The sequence below is a fragment of the Semicossyphus pulcher genome, unplaced genomic scaffold (assembly GCF_022749685.1).
Source record: "Semicossyphus pulcher isolate SPU_LCO1_2020_fin unplaced genomic scaffold, fSemPul1.0.p SCAF_4, whole genome shotgun sequence".
NCBI classification, from domain to species: domain Eukaryota; kingdom Metazoa; phylum Chordata; class Actinopteri; order Labriformes; family Labridae; genus Semicossyphus; species Semicossyphus pulcher.
Window position 1 is genome coordinate 3990807 of NW_027211715.1, and position 18738 is coordinate 4009544.

At 44.0% G+C, this 18738-nt stretch overlaps 1 protein-coding gene across 3 annotated transcripts in view; it reads left to right on the forward strand.

The window, feature by feature from the left end:
* herc2 (HECT and RLD domain containing E3 ubiquitin protein ligase 2) overlaps positions 1–18738 on the forward strand; it is a 61832-nt gene that overhangs the window by 35730 nt on the left and 7364 nt on the right. For 2 of the 3 annotated variants that reach the window (XM_069679325.1, XM_069679327.1), the window contains exons 65-87: positions 52–223; positions 1271–1457; positions 3347–3490; positions 3574–3765; positions 5603–5756; positions 5841–5948; positions 6031–6162; positions 6358–6516; positions 7647–7765; positions 8072–8197; positions 8318–8473; positions 8554–8868; positions 8973–9187; positions 9334–9511; positions 9709–9870; positions 10948–11039; positions 11137–11276; positions 11445–11632; positions 11779–11976; positions 12119–12202; positions 12979–13120; positions 13232–13426; positions 13694–13806. In XM_069679325.1, coding sequence (XP_069535426.1) covers positions 52–223; positions 1271–1457; positions 3347–3490; positions 3574–3765; positions 5603–5756; positions 5841–5948; positions 6031–6162; positions 6358–6516; positions 7647–7765; positions 8072–8197; positions 8318–8473; positions 8554–8868; positions 8973–9187; positions 9334–9511; positions 9709–9870; positions 10948–11039; positions 11137–11276; positions 11445–11632; positions 11779–11976; positions 12119–12202; positions 12979–13120; positions 13232–13426; positions 13694–13806 — 3671 coding nt within the window. The remainder of the gene's footprint in view (positions 1–51; positions 224–1270; positions 1458–3346; positions 3491–3573; positions 3766–5602; positions 5757–5840; positions 5949–6030; positions 6163–6357; positions 6517–7646; positions 7766–8071; positions 8198–8317; positions 8474–8553; positions 8869–8972; positions 9188–9333; positions 9512–9708; positions 9871–10947; positions 11040–11136; positions 11277–11444; positions 11633–11778; positions 11977–12118; positions 12203–12978; positions 13121–13231; positions 13427–13693; positions 13807–18738) is intronic. The other variant, XM_069679328.1, reaches the window with a different exon arrangement.

Here is an 18738-nt window from a genome sequence, read left to right on the forward strand (position 1 = left end):
GCCTCCCATCAGTGACAGTGTGTCTCTTTGTTTCGGTGTTGTACCCCACAGGCGTCCAGTCAGACAGTGACTCATCAGCAGTGAGCAACAAGCTGAGCGGGCAGAGCAGCGTGAAGCCTAATCGACCGTCGCTGGCAAAGATTCTCCTCAGTCTGGACGGCAACTTGGCCAAGCAGCAGGCTCTGTCTCATGTTCTGTCAGCTCTACAAATCATGTATGCAAGGTATGTTGTCCCAAAGGGGGTGAGATGAACTCTCACGGTGGGTCAGAAGAAGCACACATGCACAACATGTAACAGCAACACAAGCATCTCATGTCTGGTCAACTTTCTCCCATGTCATCCCCCCTCTTTTCTTAAAATATTTGTAAATATGCCCAGATTTATATGCTCAAATATTAAGAAATTACATAATTGGAAATAAATGTTTTGGAAAAAGGGATCAAATAAATAACCACATTCAGTGAGACACATTAAAAGACGTTAAGTAGACGCAAAACTCTTTTAAGTCTGTCTTTTTCTATTCTTGACTCCTGTAAAATCAAATGTTTTTTATTATTTATTATTATTAATCTTGATCAAAGCAAATGAATATGTAAACAAATCAACAGTGTTCCCTCTAGCACCAAACAGGAAACCTGGTATATGATAAACATGGAGAGGACTCTGGGAAGGTGCAGGCAACTCCCCGTTAAAAGGCTGTTTTCAGCGTGTCCTAACTGTTTGTGATGCAGTAGTTGGATGCTTGCTTGCTGGAGTGCTGCTGGTCTGTGGTTAGCTGTGATGAACCGCTGAAAGACTGAAGAAGGTAGAAAGGAAATGCCTCACTAGCAGCCTGCTAGCTTGTAAAGCTAATCACGCTAAGATTACAGCCTCCATCTGCACTGAGGGTGCTTCTGATTCTCCCTAGTGTTAGTTTTTCTTCTTGTAAATTTTCAGGAGCATGATGGGAAATAATCTCTCTGGGAATCTAGTTATAGTCTTATAAACAGCAACCCTGAAGACTTTGCAAAATGTTATAGTCTGTGACAAAGTGTTTCAGTCTTCTGGAGTATGATAGGCATAAGATGCTTCAGGACTTTGATGGCAAAAGTGCAGTGTAAGTTTTGAGGGTTGGAAAGTGAGAGCAACGCTGTGCAAGAATACAGGATTAAGAATCTGTAAGGTCTGAACATGATGAGATGAAAGTGTGTGTGACCTCTTACAATTCAATCAGCTCTCTGGTATTTGTCATTAGTTGTTGCTGACTTGACTCCCCGTGTGTTCCCACAGAGATGCCGTTGTCGGTGCTCTGATGCCAGCCAGCATGATCCTGCCAGCAGAGTGTCCTTCCAGCTCACCTGTTCCCCCGTCAGACTCCTCGTCCTCATCCAGTGTGAGTGATGAAGAAGGTCCTCCCGTCCTGCCTGAAGCTGAGGAAAGAGTCAGCCCTAATCCCTGGCAGGACAAAAAAGGAGAGGTGAGGAAAATGGATTTAGTATGACTTGAAACACAAAGTTTGTGAAAAACCTAGTCAGTAAAGTGCTGCCTCCACTGCATTTTGTGCTGATCTGCTCTAAATTTATGCAAAGTGCATGTTTGTTTTTTTCATATCGACCAGGTGTATGGATGCAACCATCAGCAAACTATATTTGGGTCCAACTGGGGAACACTAGAAACTTTCACAGGCCTTTGATCATAACTACAACAATGTTTTCTACCACAACTTTGTCCTTGTTCACACTCTGGGCTTTAAAGTATGAACCTTTCAGATTTCAGTACTGAAAGATTTGGTGACACCCATCAGAGCTGCACGATACTGGAAAAAAGTGATATTGCAATAACTTTGTCTTCAGCGATATTTAATGCAATATAAAAAGATACATGAAATTATAGCCTACCGGATATATGCAGTGTGTTTTTACACAGCTGTAACAGTACATATACAAGTAACGATTAAAATCTCACTGTCTCCTACTTTCTGTCGGCACACGCAACCTCACGGCGTGTGTGTGCTGCAGATGAAGCCGCTGAAACTAAACAAGTCTGCTCCTTGAGCGGTCTCTTTATGTAGCCACAGCATTAACGAGCACAGGGACGATGTGCCGCTGATAACGGCAATACACACACTGAAAAGCCGCCACGTATAACTAAAAGCCTGCCTCGATCATCCCGCCGACTTTTGTGTGACAGCAACAGCTGCGTCGGTGCTTGTTTACCGTTTAAAAGCAGGTGAAACAGCAGCACAGCGTCAGATGACTCTTTGCTTTCATTAAGAGCTGCACTAATGTGATGTCAGAAGGACTTTTTCAGTAGATAAGTCATGGAAAACGAGAAAATGGCGAGTACTCCTTTTGCACCAAGCAACAAGAAAGTAGCAGCTTCATGTGTTGCAGTTAATTTGCCTCACAAACATCCTGCGATGTGCACATGTGCAACAATCACATCGCACAATGATTTACTGTGCAGCTCAAACATCCATGTTTACTGTGCAGTTTAATGCTTAAGTAAACTCTCATTGAGAAGTCACTTTGACAGAAGAGCAACCGATGTAGCTGTTCAAAGTGCAGACAAACAAGCTCACATTTTTTAAGTTACTCAATAATTTTAAGGGCAATCTAATTTTATGTTGTGCACAGATGAGTAGTGTTCCTCATTTTAGCAGGAAATTGCGTAACCGTGCTGAGGAGTTGGACGAAGAGCTGCACACGTCCAACAGCTCACTGTGGCTCTCCTGTCTGCTCTATTATTTTCTTACTAAAACCAAAAATGCTGATAAAAATGTAGAAAATTACTTTTTTTCCTTGTATTTCATATCCATTGTGAAGCAAAGAAATGGCTGTAGGATGTCCTTTTACTTTCAGATAGCTTTAATAGAGTGTAAAAGGAACAGCGAGGGTCATATTGATGGGTTAATATTTCTCTGGATTACATGCGACATCATTTCCTGTGAAGGCAATTTGAATACAGTGAAAGAACAATGGACTCCACCTCTAACAAAACTTTGTATAGAGAGGTCATTGTTGAGTGTAAACACATTGAATGGCTACTGCAAAAAAAGTAGCCCTAATTAAAAACTAGAAAGGACTGAATTACTTTAGAAATGGCTAATTGCTACAAAAGCTAAACCCACATAACTTTGTTTCGAATACGTAGAAAGATCACAAGGTTTCCATGTATTCCCTACTTGCCTCGTTTTGTTTCACAAGGCGCTTGGGATGTATTATTTGACACTCCGGACATTGAGAATGAATACTGGCTTTACAGCAGTCTAAAGGTAACATTTTAGTTTGAATAAAGTACTGGGATAAGCTAGTACAAAAAAAGTTTGAAGCTTGTTTTTAAGGTGTATTTTTTGTGTGTGAGCAGATCCCTTCATCAGACGAAGCGGTCACCCCATCCTCAGCTATGACTCCTTCTGCCTCCGGTGCCTCGTCTCGTCCGTTCATCCCCGTCACTGATGACCCCGGAGCTGCCAGCATCATCGCTGAAACCATGACCAAGACCAAGGAGGTATGTCAAACTGAGCATGTGTGTTTGGGAAGCTATTAACCCCAGCTATATGTAGCTAACACTTTTTCTCTGTTCATCTTCAGGACTCTGAGAGCCAGAGTAAAGTGGTCGGTCCGGAGCCTCAGTACCTCGATGAGTTCACAAGTCTGCTTGTGCCTGATGACACACGTGTGATGGTGGACCTGCTCAAACTCGCCGTGTCTTGTCGCTCTGGAGACAAGGGCAAGGAGGTGTTATCTGCTGTGCTCTCCGGCATGGGTACAGCGTATCCACAGGTGATTAACTCTCTCTGTTCCGTGTCGGCCTCGTGATTAACCCCATGAAAAAAGACCTTCAGCTGCGGGCAGCAGCCGGAGGTCTAAACTCAAAACGATATTAGCTCTAAAATCAGAACTGTAGGATAATAATTAAAGCATTACTTTCATAACCTGATGAAGTTTTTACATCAAAGTAGAGATAGACTGATGTGTTTTTTTCAGGGAAGATACCGATACCGATTATTAGTAGTCAAGAAGGCCGATAACCGATATTTGGAGCCGATATTCATTTGCAGTAAAAGTGAAAATATTGACGTCAAAACTTTGAGTAACACAAACTCCAACACTTAACTTTGTTTAAATTCCTTTCAGCATATGTTTATTAAACAAACAAACAAAAAGCGCAGGGAGTTCCCAGGGTCAGCAGCATCTCTTATAAAGTTAACTGAAAATTTAAATAAATAAATAAATAAATAACTTCCTGAAGTTTTATAAAGTAAGTAAAACAAAGTTAAATAAAATTTGCAAAGAAATGAACTCTTATCGGCCGCCGGATTAAAAAAAAAAAAAAAATGGCCGATGCCGATATGGGTCAAAATGCCGAATATCAAGAGAAATTATCAAGAGCCTTTGCACTCTGCTCTTAAAATGACCACATTTCAAATAATAGAAGTCGTGCTGACTTCAAATAACTTTTAGAGTATAATATTTTCTTCAAGTTTCTACATTATTTCCGATCAAAATTGTGTGTTTACGATGAAAAGACATGTCAGATTTATACTTTTCTTTTATTTATAGCACAGTTTCAATATTAAAATAAATTATTATTCTTCACTGACTTACAAAAAATCTGAAAAACAAGTCGCACCGGAATATAAGACGCAGTCTGTTTTTGGGGGGTATCCCAGAGTTAAAAAGGTTTAATAAAAACGTGTACTTAAAGTTATTTCAACACTATTTAAATGTATTTTCATTTGAAACACATTCAAAACGCACAAATCCTAGCTTACCACCTGTTTTCGCCATGTTGAGTTTGTAATCCTGCTAGCTACAGGTGCGGTAGTTGAGCTCAGCGTACGGTAATGTTGATTGACTAAATCCCTCGATCTCCACACTCACTGACTCACAGACTTTGAGACGCGTTCCCAGTGAGTGTGTGAGGGCTTAGTGCTGTCCCACTGTCACTTTGACTGACTTTCTGTAAGTCTGCATATCTGCAGACTTTCCTCTGGTAGTTACCCAGAGTTCATAGCCAACTTGGTGATGTGTCCAGCTCCCGACTAAATGTAAACAAATGTTCATGAATTGAAGTAGTTTTCCATAAAATTTGAACAAAAAAAAAACCTAAATGAAAACGAAGCGAGCATGAACTGTGACGGGAACCGGAAACACGTTTATCTGTAAATGACAGCATGTAGTTCATCACTGTGGTGGTTTTTTATTAACTTTTTTATAGTAATATTCACAAAGGATGAACATTGATGCCTTTCTGACTTTTGATAGTTTGCTATTGTTGTGAGGGTGGCGGCTGCACTAGCGGTCTTGACTGTGACAAAGCTTTAGCTACATTATAGCTCCATCGTCTGGGTAAAATACCGTAACACAATAAAATACCTCTCTGCATTTTATACTGGTATATTGGTCGCACAGTTGTACCACTTTTTAGATGGGGAAAAAAAAGTATTAAAAGTGCGTCTTATACACTTAATTTTACGGTTCATAACCTCTGAGCATCTAATAAATAAGAACTGCTTAAATCACAAAGAGCAATTTAGGCATTGATCGTCTATTTCTATTACAGAGTTTTAATGTTAAAAGGAGTTCGGTTGTAACTTCGGCTCTCTGCGGTTTGCAGGTTGCTGACATGCTGCTGGAGCTGTGTGTCACTGAGTTGGAGGACGTCGCCACAGACTCGCAGAGCGGCCGTCTGTCCTCCCAGCCCGTTGTTGTGGAGAGCAGCCATCCGTACACAGACGACACCTCGACCAGTGGTACTGTGAAGATCCCAGGTAACAATAGAAAAGGAATCAGACGTTGGGTAAATGTTTTTACCTAGTGCAACTTGAATGACAATTTCTTTTGTTGTTTTGTAGGCGCTGAGGGTCTGAGGATAGAGTTTGACCGACAATGTTCAACTGAGAGACGCCACGACCCGTTGACAATCATGGATGGAGCCAATAGGATCGTGTCTGTCAGATCAGGTGATGAGAGGAAGATCGTTTAAATGAATTGTAATTGAGCTTTTTCCAGTGAATCAAAAATTAATGCGTGTGTGTGTTTCAGGTCGGGAGTGGTCTGACTGGTCCAGTGAGTTAAGGATCCCAGGAGATGAACTCAAATGGAAATTCACCAGTGACGGCTCTGTGAACGGCTGGGGCTGGCGCTTCACTGTCTACCCCATCATGCCTGCTGCTGGTGAGCTGAGTGCAATACATACAACAAAGTGTTGACACTGGTTTTATCAGCAGAGGTTTAACTACATGAACTAACATATCTAATAAACCAGATATTGTATCACTGACATATTACTTATGGCATTTGAAAGGATATATCTCTATAATATGACTGCATAAGCTTATGACACTGAGCTCTTTTTGTGTCCTTCCTCAGGTCCCAAAGACTTGCTGTCTGATCGCTGTATCCTCTCCTGCCCCTCCATGGACCTGGTCACATGCCTCCTGGACTTCAGGCTCAACTTTGCCTCCAACAGGAGCATTGTGCCTCGTCTAGCTGCTTCCCTGGCTGCTTGTGCCCAGCTGAGTGCGCTAGGTACAGTATTATTGTCCTGATCAGCCATGTATAGGCTTTTATTTGTATAACCTTGTGGGAGTGGTTGGGAGAGTCTCCAAAATCCTAAAATCTCCCAACAAGGGTGTTTATAATACTGAAAGATCAGATCAAAACAGTAGATGAGGAGGCTGTTTAAAAAATGGATGCTATCCAAGAGGTGGATTCCTGATAAATATGCAGTTACTTCTGATCTCAGCTCATAAGAACATCTGGAAGCTTTGTAGTTCAAACAAATTTCAATAAAACATTAACTTTATTTTAACGAACTTAAAGTTATAATCTCGAAGATTTCAGTTTCGTTCTCTTTGGCGGCACCAATGGAGACAAACAGTAATTGCAGGAGCACACTTCCCAGATATCCAGACAGTGCTGCATGTGTGACGTCCACGGTTGGCTCCGGTTGTAACTCTTGATTTTCCTGGCTGACGGTCGCTTTCCTTTTCAGACTGTTTGCTTCATCTGAGCGTCGAGTTTGTTTCTTTTTCTTTGGATTTTCACTTCTTTTTGAAGTTGTATCTGTAGTCATCCATCTTTTCTTTGTTTGTTCAGCCATAGTAGATTACTGTTTACTCGCAACACTTGCAGAGAGCAGAAAAGCAGCCGCTTAGCTCCGCCTACCCTCTCTGGCAGACCAACCACTGCTGGCTGATGGAAAACGCGTCACTAACTGGGCGCTGCTTGTGATTTGTCCGAGTGTGTCACCACAGACACCCAGTCTGTAATACTGCAAATGTAAAGGCTTTCATCATAGGCTCAATCACCATTGTGTTACCTCATTCGGCGATAGATAGATACTTTAACAGACATTTATTAAATTAAAATCTTCAGGATTATTACTTTAAATAAAAAATTATCTCCAACGTAAAATTAACTCTGAATTAATTTTAACTGAAGTCTCACTTTTGTACTTCCTGGTTTAAACATCTGTCCTGATGTGAGCAGTGTTTGAGCTTTTTAAACTTTAACCTCCTTTCATCGCACTGCCAGTATCTGCCTCTGCCCCCTGATAATGAATGAGTGCAGTTTTTTCATTGTCATCTTTTTTTAGTGGGCTTGCACTGCAACTGTAGTCTTAAAAATGAGCTCATGTTATGTTTTATTTTGTGCAGCTGCTGGGCACAGGATGTGGGCTCTGCAGAGGTTACGGAAGCTCTTGACCACCGAGTACGGTCAGTCCATCAACATCAACAGGCTGCTGGGTGACAACGAAGGCGAGGCTCGTTCTATGGTGAGTTCAGTGTGATCACACTGATAAAATGACTTTATTTACATATTTACTGTGTATATACAGTGTAATGACTTTCTAGAATTAGCTAGACAGCCAGAAGGTTCTTAGTTTGAATCCCGGTTTGGCCTTTCTGTGTGGAGTTTGCATGTTCTCTCCGTGCATGCGTGGGTTCCCTCCAGGTACTCCGGCTTCCTCCCACGCTCGTTAGCTTCAATGGTGACTCTAAATTGCCTGTAGGTGTGAATGTGAGCATGAAAGGTTGATTATTTTTAATAATCATGTAATTTATGATGTATTTTCTTTCAGAGTTTCACAGGCAGTGCGTTGGCCGCCCTAGTAAAGGGTCTACCAGAGGCTCTGCAGAGGCAGTATGAGTACGAGGACCCCATCGTCAGGGGAGGGAAGCAGCTCCTCCACAGTCCATTTTTCAAGGTTTGCTCACAGTAGTTTCCTCACCAGCACAATGACAACATAGGCTGAGAGTGTATTGATGTTTTTATTGATCTTAAGTTGCAGTTTTCTCTCAGAGACTCATTTTAGCCTCTTGTTCAGGTCTTGGTAGCGCTTGCCTGCGACCTTGAGCTCGATACCTTACCCTGCTGTGCTGAGACCCATAAGTGGGCCTGGTTCCGCCGATACTGCACCGCCTCCAGAGTCGCTGTGGCTCTTGACAAGAGAACTTCTCTACCAAGACCCTTCCTGGATGAGGTGAGTGTGCTGTCTTTTCTTTATAATCCTTTAACCTGAGAATTTTTTTAATCCCTCCGTCACTTCTTCCCACTTCAAAGGTTACGAAGAAAATCCGTGAGCTGATGGCTGATCATGAGAGCATGAACGGCCTCCACGAGAGCCACGACTTGTTCAGGCGCGAGCACGACGAGCAGCTCGTTCAGTGGATGAACCGACGACCAGACGACTGGACCCTCTCTGCAGGGGGGAGCGGCACCATCTACGGCTGGGGCCACAACCACAGAGGGCAGCTGGGGGGCATCGAGGGGGCAAAGGTCAAAGTGCCCACTCCCACTGAAACCCTCGCCACACTGAGGCCGGTGCAGCTTATCGGCGGGGAACAGACTCTGTTCGCTGTCACTGCCGATGGAAAGGTCTGTCCAAATTTTCTGAATTTATAAAATGGGAGACCAGTTTTCTAGCAATCAGGAGAATCAGAATCATGTTCTTGTACTAATTTATTTGTCTTCATTCTCAGCTGTATGCAACAGGATATGGAGCTGGGGGCAGACTGGGTATCGGAGGCACAGAGTCTGTGTCCACCCCGACTCTGCTGGAGTCCATCCAACACGTCTTCATCAGGAAAGTGGCTGTGAACTCTGGAGGGAAGCACTGCCTGGCGCTGTCCTCTGAGGGGGAAGTCTACTCCTGGGGAGAGGCTGAGGACGGGAAGCTCGGCCATGGGAACAGAAGGTCTGAACTGAATCCAATATAACACTTCATTGCACCTTAAATGTTCAGTTCATAACACACAAAAGACAATACAAACCCATGTCACTGTAAGAATCAAGAATTAAAGCGTGTGTTTCTGTTCTGTCTGTGACTCTGCTTGACTTTAGTCCCTGCGACCGCCCTCGTGTAATTGAGTCTCTGAGGGGAGTGGAAGTGGTGGACATCGCAGCCGGAGGGGCTCACAGCGCCTGCATCACTGCCAGCGGAGAGCTCTTCACCTGGGGCAAAGGTCGCTACGGACGACTGGGCCACGGAGACAGCGAAGACCAGCTCAAACCCAAGCTGGTCAGTGATCATTTGGCTCTCACTGAGCCTTTTCAGCGTGATCACTAACACTGAGTGCACAACAAAGTGTTAAAGCGACATGTGTGTGTGTCAGTGTTTGCACAGGAATCAAACTGCTTACCCTGCCTCACTGCGACAAGGTTTCCCAGATAATCACAGTGAGCTAAAGCTGAGCTGCGTCTCTGTGGTTTTTCCAGGTGGATGCACTGCAGGGTCACAGGGTCATTGATGTAGCCTGCGGGAGCGGGGATGCCCAGACTCTGTGTCTAACAGATGATGACATGGTTTGGTCCTGGGGAGACGGGGACTACGGCAAATTGGGCCGGGGAGGCAGCGATGGCTGCAAAATCCCCATGAAGGTAAAGCAATTTCCACAGCAGTGTGCGCTGGAGGTCAGCACAAGCATCACTCCATACTTGAGACTTCTTCCCTGCTTGTTTAATGTGGGAAGGAATCAGAGTATGTGGGAGAATACAAGCTAGCAACAGAGTTTGTGTTTCTTCTGAGATCAGATGCCACATAAATTACCTTTTAATGTTTTAAACAGAGAACAGCGTTTAGTAAAAAGTCTGAAGTAATGCATTACACACAACACACAGTCACTCAAACATGAATCAAGGTGAAGGATATTAACACAAGGTGGGTTTCTCGCTGGGTTTGGCCTTTCACATTCAGGGGTTAACCAAGCCATAACCCCAACATCTTCATGGTCTACAGCTCCAAACTGTTAAGGCTGATGATCCAGACATATGATCCAGTTTCACAGTGAAATCAGTGACTCCTGTCCCTCGGAAACCTCTGATGAAGTTACTGAACTTTGACCAAATAGTGACGTAAGATAATGACAGAGCTGCTGCACAAGCTTGAGGATGAAATCTGACTTGGAGCTTGTACGATAGTCAACATTTACAAGAAATATCATGAAAAAGCCAAATACACTAGAGTGGAGCTTTCTAAACGTTGGGTGGGTAGTAGATAAGTGTTCAAGGTAATGTTTTTTTCCAGAAGACACTTATACACCTCCTCTCTGTGAGTAAGATACGAAAATCGATGCCTTGCTTCAACCAAATTCTAAGCTACAGCCAGAACGAGGTCACAGAACGCTTAGCCTTAAGACGTACACTGGTAGAATAAGTTGGCTGTGTTGAGTGTTAAAAAATCCACTTACCTGCACCTCTAAAGCTCGCCAGTTATCATCACATATCTGGTTTGTTTAATGCAAGAGTAAAACGTCAAGTAGTGGAGTTATGTGCTGGTCTATTTGTCTGAGTCTTGCAAACAGAAATGTTCAACATGTTGTGGTTTTATAGTTCCAAGAATGAAAGCATCTGATGCTGTATGTCTGCCAAGGGAATCAGGCTCTGATGAATCCTCAGATAATGCAGCTGTACATTTAGGCCAATCAGATGACTGATGAATTTAATTGATGTTTTTAGATCGACTCTCTCACCGGCCTCGGAGTCGTCAAAGTGGAGTGTGGCTCCCAGTTTTCTGTGGCTCTTACAAAGTCTGGAGCAGTGTACACGTGGTACGTACAGCACGCTGCAGAGTAGATCTCTCGTGGCCTTTTCTATCACTGCGGCTGTTAGAGATTAGATGGCTCATTTGTAACATGTCACTTTTAGGGGGAAGGGGGACTATCATCGGCTGGGCCACGGCTCTGACGACCACGTCCGCCGACCCAGACAAGTTCAGGGTCTACAGGGGAAGAAGGTCATCGCCATCGCTACGGGATCACTGCACTGTGTGTGCTGCACGGAGGATGGTAGGCTTTGATGAATGATTGTCCTTTTTGTTCATGTTCCCAGAGATGTATTTGATTGTTTATGTCAGATTAGTGTATCAAACAAGTTCTGTTTGCCATCGTGCCAGTTTGAATCATCAGGGTTGGATTGCAGCTTCACAGAAAGCTTTGCTGTTGTGTTTGGCTCAGGAGAAGTGTACACATGGGGCGACAACGATGAGGGCCAGCTGGGAGATGGGACGACTAATGCCATCCAGAGGCCGCGGCTGGTCGCTGCGCTGCAGGGCAAGAAAATCAACAGGGTGGCCTGTGGTTCTGCTCACACCCTCGCCTGGTCCACCAGCAAGCCCACCAATGCTGGAAAACTGCCTGCACAGGTACTGTACCTACTGTCATTATGTGTCTGTTTTCCATCCTTGTTTTCCAGTAGATGGCAGTAAAGCTTTGCACCGCAAAAAAAAAGTTGCTCCTCAAAATGCCTGTCATGCTGTCCATCTCTGACTGTCTGCGTGGTGTGTTAAAGGTTCCCATGGAGTACAACCACCTGCAGGAGATCCCCATCATGGCGCTGAGGAACAGGCTGCTGCTGCTGCATCACATCTCAGAGCTCTTCTGCCCGTGTATTCCCATGTTTGACCTGGAGGGTCGCCTGGGTCAGACAGGTCACGGACCCTCAGTGGGATTTGATACACTCAGGGGAATCCTTATATCACAGGGCAAGGTGAGATGAGGTCGACTCTTATCCCAGAAAAATACTTAGAAAGCTGAGTTTACAGCCACAGTGTACCAGGGTAATGCTGTTTTTTGGCTTGACGCTCGTATCTAATTACTCTGTTGGGAACAAATTGTTTTTCTGTGAACAGGAAGCGGCTTTCAGGAAGGTTGTTCAAGCCACGATGGTGCGGGACCGACAGCATGGACCTGTAGTGGAGCTCAACAGGATACAGGTACTGCAGGAAGAATACTGTAGCCTATATGACTATGCAAAGGTTCCCAGAAGGCTGCTTTCCTCAACTAATAACTTTAAGAATATTAAACATGTTTAGACATGGCTTATTCTAGTGTGGAAAATAAACTGCTCAGCTGTAATGCTCTTCTGCATGTGCTGCAGACAGTGCTGAGAGGATTGTACACCATTACTACATCAACAAGCATCGTTTTATATGTCCTCTGTCAAAAAGTCTACATAATGCAACTTATCTGTTATGGCCCATATTGAGCCAGTTATATCAGCCGACATATGTAATTGTGGGGCTCTACTTAATACACACATTCCTCACGTCTGCAGTCTCATAATCTGTTTCACTTTTATCTTTCTCTGAGTCTCCTGCTCACTCTTACTGTATTTCCCTCCCTCCTCCTCCTCCTCCTCCTCCTCCTCCTCCTCCTCCTCCTCTCACCCTCACTGTGAGGCTATGTTCCAGACAGGCTCCTGAGCATTACATGTGATGTCTTTCATAACGGGATTTCTCCTGGTGTGTGTGTGATCTGTGCCCCAGCATGTCTGCAGGGCTTCCTGGGCTGAGCTTTAGAAATTTCTCCTCATAGATTCTCAGTCCGGTCCACTGCCTCTTCACACAAGCAGCCCCCCTCCCTGTGTAGCTATGTTTGTATTAGAGCTGTCATATGCAGGAATTCATGCCTATCAGTACTTCCTCTCTGTCTTGAAGTACACACACATAATCTCTCCTTTCCCCTCCCCCCCTTCTTCTTCACCCTGCAGGTGAAGCGTTCCCGTAGTAAAGGGGGCCTGGCAGGTCCGGACGGAACCAAGTCTGTATTTGGTCAGATGTGTGCCAAAATGAGTTCATTCAGCCCCGACAGTCTGCTGCTCCCTCATCGAGTGTGGAAGGTCAAGTTTGTAGGTAGGTGTGACACTGTCATGTCCATCCCCAATTTCCAAATGGTGTATTATTATTAAAAAGGGATGTCTAATTATGAGTTCATTTCCTCACCCTGGATGTTTTGCTCCTCAGGGGAGTCTGTGGACGACTGTGGCGGAGGGTACAGTGAGTCCATCGCAGAGATGTGTGAAGAGCTGCAGAACGCCCTGACTCCGCTGCTCATCGTCACACCCAACGGCCGCGATGATTCGGGCGCAAACAGGGACTGCTTCCTGCTCAACCCCGCCGCCAAGTCCTCTCTTCACATGAGCATGTTCCGCTTCCTAGGTATAATCCAGTTAATCTCCCATTCAGGTCTTCTTTGGTGTTAATCCTAGATAAACAAAAACTGTAAATATGCATGTTTATTTAAAAATGTGCACATGCATTAAGTATTAAGCATTTCCGCTGATTAAACACTGGCCTGAGTTTTTCAGAATGCCTTATTTATTATGGATATTCCTGCTTTATTATGCACCCTTTCTGCATGGCACAGTGACAGTATTGTTCTTGTTTGATCAGCGTTTAATGCCATCTGTCTTGCTGTGTCTGCAGGAGTGCTCCTGGGCATTGCAATCCGGACCGGAAGCCCTCTTAGTCTGAATCTGGCAGAGCCGGTGTGGAAACAGCTGGCTGGCATGAACCTGACCATCGCTGACCTCAGTGAGGTACGTACACAGACCTGTTCTCCTGTAAACAGAGAGGCTCTCAGTGTGTATCCAGCACACACAGATGATGATTGATGAGGTGTGAAAACATGCACTGGGCGCGCAAGAATAACTCATACGGATGGAGTTGTTTTGAAGTGATTTAAGAACTTTCCCCAAAGCTTATTTATTAATATTTTCTTTTTAGGGCAGAAGAAATTAAATAGTGCTCTGGACCTGTCATGAGTAAACAGATACTGTGCCTTTCTCCACAGTGGTAAAAAATATGTTTAATGTAAGGATAAGAAAGCCCTAACATGAACTGAATGTTTAGTTTTATTACGACTAACTGAAACTTCAGCACAGCAGGACTTATGCAGAAAATATTATTCAATGCACGGACGAGTCGGGCCGGGTTCTTCCTTAATGTGCTCCTCAATTGTTGACATTACACCGCACGCACATTGTAGTAATACATAGATATTAGACGGATAAGTCAACCAGACAGACATCCAGCATTGACGTCATTGAGCAGACTTTTCAGTTTGTCTTTATGCGGCTTAACAGCAGACAATCTTTCTTGCAATTTCAATGTTGCAGACAATTTTTGCTGGAGTTGTGTGCACTCCTGTCATCTTGGTTGTTTAGTTTAAGGTGTTCATACAACTAAGTCCGGTTTGTCTAAAGTCTTTTTCTTATCTTCACATTCTGATAAAATCCATCAATCCATTATCTATACCGCCTATCCTGTTCAGGGTCACGGGGCGCTGGAGCCTAACCCAGCTGTCATTGGGCGAGAGGCGGGGTTACACCTGGACTGATCGCCTGTCAATCACAGGGCTGACACACAGACACAGACAACCTTTCTAACTCACATTCACACCTACGGGCAATTTAGAGTCACCAATGTACCTAACGAGCATGTCTTTGGACTGTGGGAGGAAGCCGGGAGGGAACCCAGGCATGCACGGGGAGAACATGCAAACTCCACACAGAAAGTCCCACTACGTCCTAACAAGGATTTGAACTGGGAACCTTATAGCTGGGAGGCTACCGGACTAACCACTACACACCGTGCATCCCCCAATAAAAACAAACATGTTTAATATTTTTACTCCTGGCTTTTGCAAATAGTAAAGGTCAAAGACATGAACATTAGGAACAACCAATAGGTTGTCCAGCACCAAGCAGGAAGCAGCAAACTGTGTAGATAGTACACATAGAGGGGACTTCCTTCGTGGAGGGCTGCTGTCATGATGCCCAAACGTAATGTGACTCAATAGCTGGACGCTCGCTTGCTAGTAAGAAAGAAATGAGGAGTTAAGAAAGCTTGCTAGCAAACTGCTAGCTCATGCTAATGTTACAGCCTCAATCATCTCAGATACCTTACACCAAGCACACAGCTGCGGCCAAAGCTGCGTCTTTTTCTGCTCCATTGTTCTTTTTTTATTCTTGTAAACTTCAACCCTGAGTAGGATGGGAAACCTCAACAGGAATCTAGTTGTAGTCTTGTCAATAGTTTCCCTGCAAGACACCCAGCCTTTGCAACATCATGTGGGATGTAAGAGGGATGTCAGAATGTTTGGGTTTTGAAGTTGTAGCACCTGTGCATGAAAGTTCATAGAAGGAAGGTCTTCATGGTGGTCAGTGTCCAGAGAAACATCTGTTCCAGCTGACAGTCTGACATCACTAACTGTATGACTCTCGCTCGTCTTTCTGTCATATATTTTTGACTTCTCTTGTTATGAGGCTGATATGCAAACAATGCCCCCTGATGAATCCTGCGTCCAGTGATGTTTTCTGTGCTAGGTGTTGCTGAAATTAGGAATTGGATTTCCAAAATTGCCCTGCAGTTTAATAACTCCTATTTGGGCGATCATTATAATTGGCCCCAGCACTTGTATTATTAACAATTTCTCATTCAGGTTTGCACCGTATCTAATACCGTTAAAAAATAACCTGTAATGTAGGTATAATTTTTGACTCCCGGCTGTCTTTCAAGGCTTTCAATTGCTTAAATGGATTTTTTTCTTGTTTTGTTCAGCTGAGATCGGGTCTTTGCTCTTATAACTTTGGCACGATGTTTTTAAATCAGAATCTTTTCATGAGGTTTTGCAGGGAATGACAAAGAGCTCTGTTGTTTGTTTGGATATATAAACAGCATCTTGCACCAAGGTCAAGGTAAAAAAATATCTATAACCATAAACAAAATTCTCTGCTATTGAGCTATTAACACTGACATTTACTGTCCACGCTAAGGTCTTGTTGTGAATAGTGTGCAGTGTAGTTAAACTGCACTTTATTATCAAGCATTTATAGGGTTAAAGTTTTCAGCGGGACATGAGGTGTGATTTGGCAGGGCAGCGTTCCTCCACCTGAGCTAGAAGGAAACCAAAACATAAAGTTCATCACTTCCCACAGTTAATTGCGTCTCCCCTCAAATGACCCCAAACAGAGCAGCCAGAGGATTTGGTTCTAATTTGACGATGAACACCTGATGTAGAGTGTGAAACATCTCCACCCAATACTTGTTAGGGTTTGTGCATGAATGGAACGTATGAATCGGGGAGCTTTAGCTCTTTTGCATTCATCATAGTAGGGACTAAACTCAGGGTACATGAAAGATGAATTGTTTTTTAAAACATGAGACCCATGTACAAGTTAAATAAGTAGTGCCATCCACATAGAGGGGTTATATTAATCAGTTTAAATATTGCATTTCATTCTGTCTGATCGGGCCCTAAGTCCTCTTCCAATGGTGCTCTGAGTTTGTCCACAGGGGCTCATCTTAGGCTGTAGTTTTTTGCTGACCGCCGGGTTCAGCCCTACACACGGGCCTGTATGTGACTGACTGACTGACTGACTGACTGAGTTACGGTACTTTCAGAGCCGTAGAGAGAGAGAGAGTTGTGACATTGCAAAGGTGGATCATGAAGCATATTTGACCTCCACTGATGCGACTCTCTGTCTATACGGCTCTGGATACTTTGTTCGGGGAGTAGGCGGGGCTGCGCGTCCGCTGTCCTCACCTACATCCGCAGCGCGCACCTGCTTTCAAACACGTTATCATGGGCCTCATAAGGACAGTCCTCGTAAGACTTTGCCCACAGAAGCGCACACTGACCTGATGCGGTCAGCCACATACTGATGTTATTTATCAGGGATCTTTCACAACTAAAGTTCGGTTGTTTGATCTGAATCAAAGACAAAATTGTTACAAAGTTGCATTTTGCCTCGAGTTTGGTTTGTGTTCACACGGCAGCTTTTACCAGCGGACCAAAGGTTTTGATGTGTGAGGAAACTGCTCTCTGATTGGTCCAACTTTCAACATGGGAAAAACTCCCTGAAGTAAACAAAGAGAGAGAACAAGACGAGAGATAATCGCAGACTTGAACTTGAACTCGCAGAATTTTTTGTGTTTTCTTTTACTTTAAACCGACTTGTTCCACAGTTCGATCTGTTCCATTCTTCTTTAGATTCTCACTGAACAGTTTGAATACCTCCGTGTCTGTGTGCGTTTCCACAAGCATTTGTGAAATTGGTTGGTCAGCCCATATTTCTATTAGAGCGCTCACCTTGTTGCTCCCCAACGTCTGTCCTCTTCTCATCTTGCTGCCTGGCTGCGTGGCATCTCTGCAAGTGTCAACATCAATTTAGCAACCCACAATGCACAGTGTTTTTGTTCTCATTTGAATCGAACCGGACTGTGGCAATTCTTTTTTTATATATTATTTTTTGGGCTTTTGTCTTTATTTGATAGGACAGCTTAGGTGAGACAGGAAATGTGGGGAGTAGAGAGTGGGGGAAGACATGCACCAAATGATCGGCAGACTGGGAGTCCAACCTGCGATCAGTGCGTCGTGGACTGTATTCTCTGTATGTGGGGCGCCTGCTCTACCAACTGAGCTAAACCAGCGTCCCACTTCCCTGTGCCATTCTTGAGGCCCGAGCAGGATGTTTTTAGTGGCTCTCTACATCTCAAACCATCCTGTCTTTATTCTCGTTGCATCAAGAAGCTGCTCTGATTACATGTTTTCAGTTCCTTGTACAATTTCTGGCTCTCCTTTATTTTATGTTTACCTCTGCTGATTTCCGACATCTCGCCTTGAAGATCTGCAGAGTGAAATTCTTTTTTTACTGCTTGACATTTTTAAAACTCGCCCACAAACAGAGCTGAATAGAGATCCTCATATAGCAAATTAGTGCCGTCAATCATGCCAGCGATCAAATCTTACTTAAGTGCTCCCACTCCTGAACAGGTGGCGTTCATCAAGTTGAAACTCTTGTATGAACAAACCTTGGGATCACAATATAGAACTGTTCTTACATGAGGCTCACTGTTTGATGATGAGCAGATTAGCGTTAGACATTGCAGCTTAACTCTAATTCTCTGTAAAGCTAAACCAACATCTCTGCCTGTCAGCGACAAAGAGGAATGTCTCTCTTTATGTCAAATTATTAAATAGCATTTCAAAACCCTCATGATCTGCATTATAACCTGCAGAAAGAACATATTCCTTTACATTCCTCGTCGGATTAAACCATAAGCCTTTTAGCTCCCAGCTCCTCCGAGCTCTACAGTAAGAAACACGTTTTCTGAAGTCACACTGTACCTGCTCTTCTCAAAGGTTAATCTGTAGTTATTCCAGTGAGAGAAGTTGTCCCACAATCTGAGCTTTTGTTTGAGAGTCTGCGTGAGTCGCCTCCTGCCCTCACGCTGTGATCATGAGCTCCTGAACGTGTTTCGGAGAATACCGGAGCGGTAAAACAAAGCTGCTCTTGTTTTGCTGGTTTGCCCTTGAGACATGATCAAGTTTGGACGGCAAATGAATCCACCACAAGACTGGAGAAGGAGTGGATCGCCGGTGGGCTCACGGGAATTGTGTTACGAGTACGAGGGAAATGACGTTAACACACACGCAATAAATGACTGAATAAATTCTAAAGGGATGA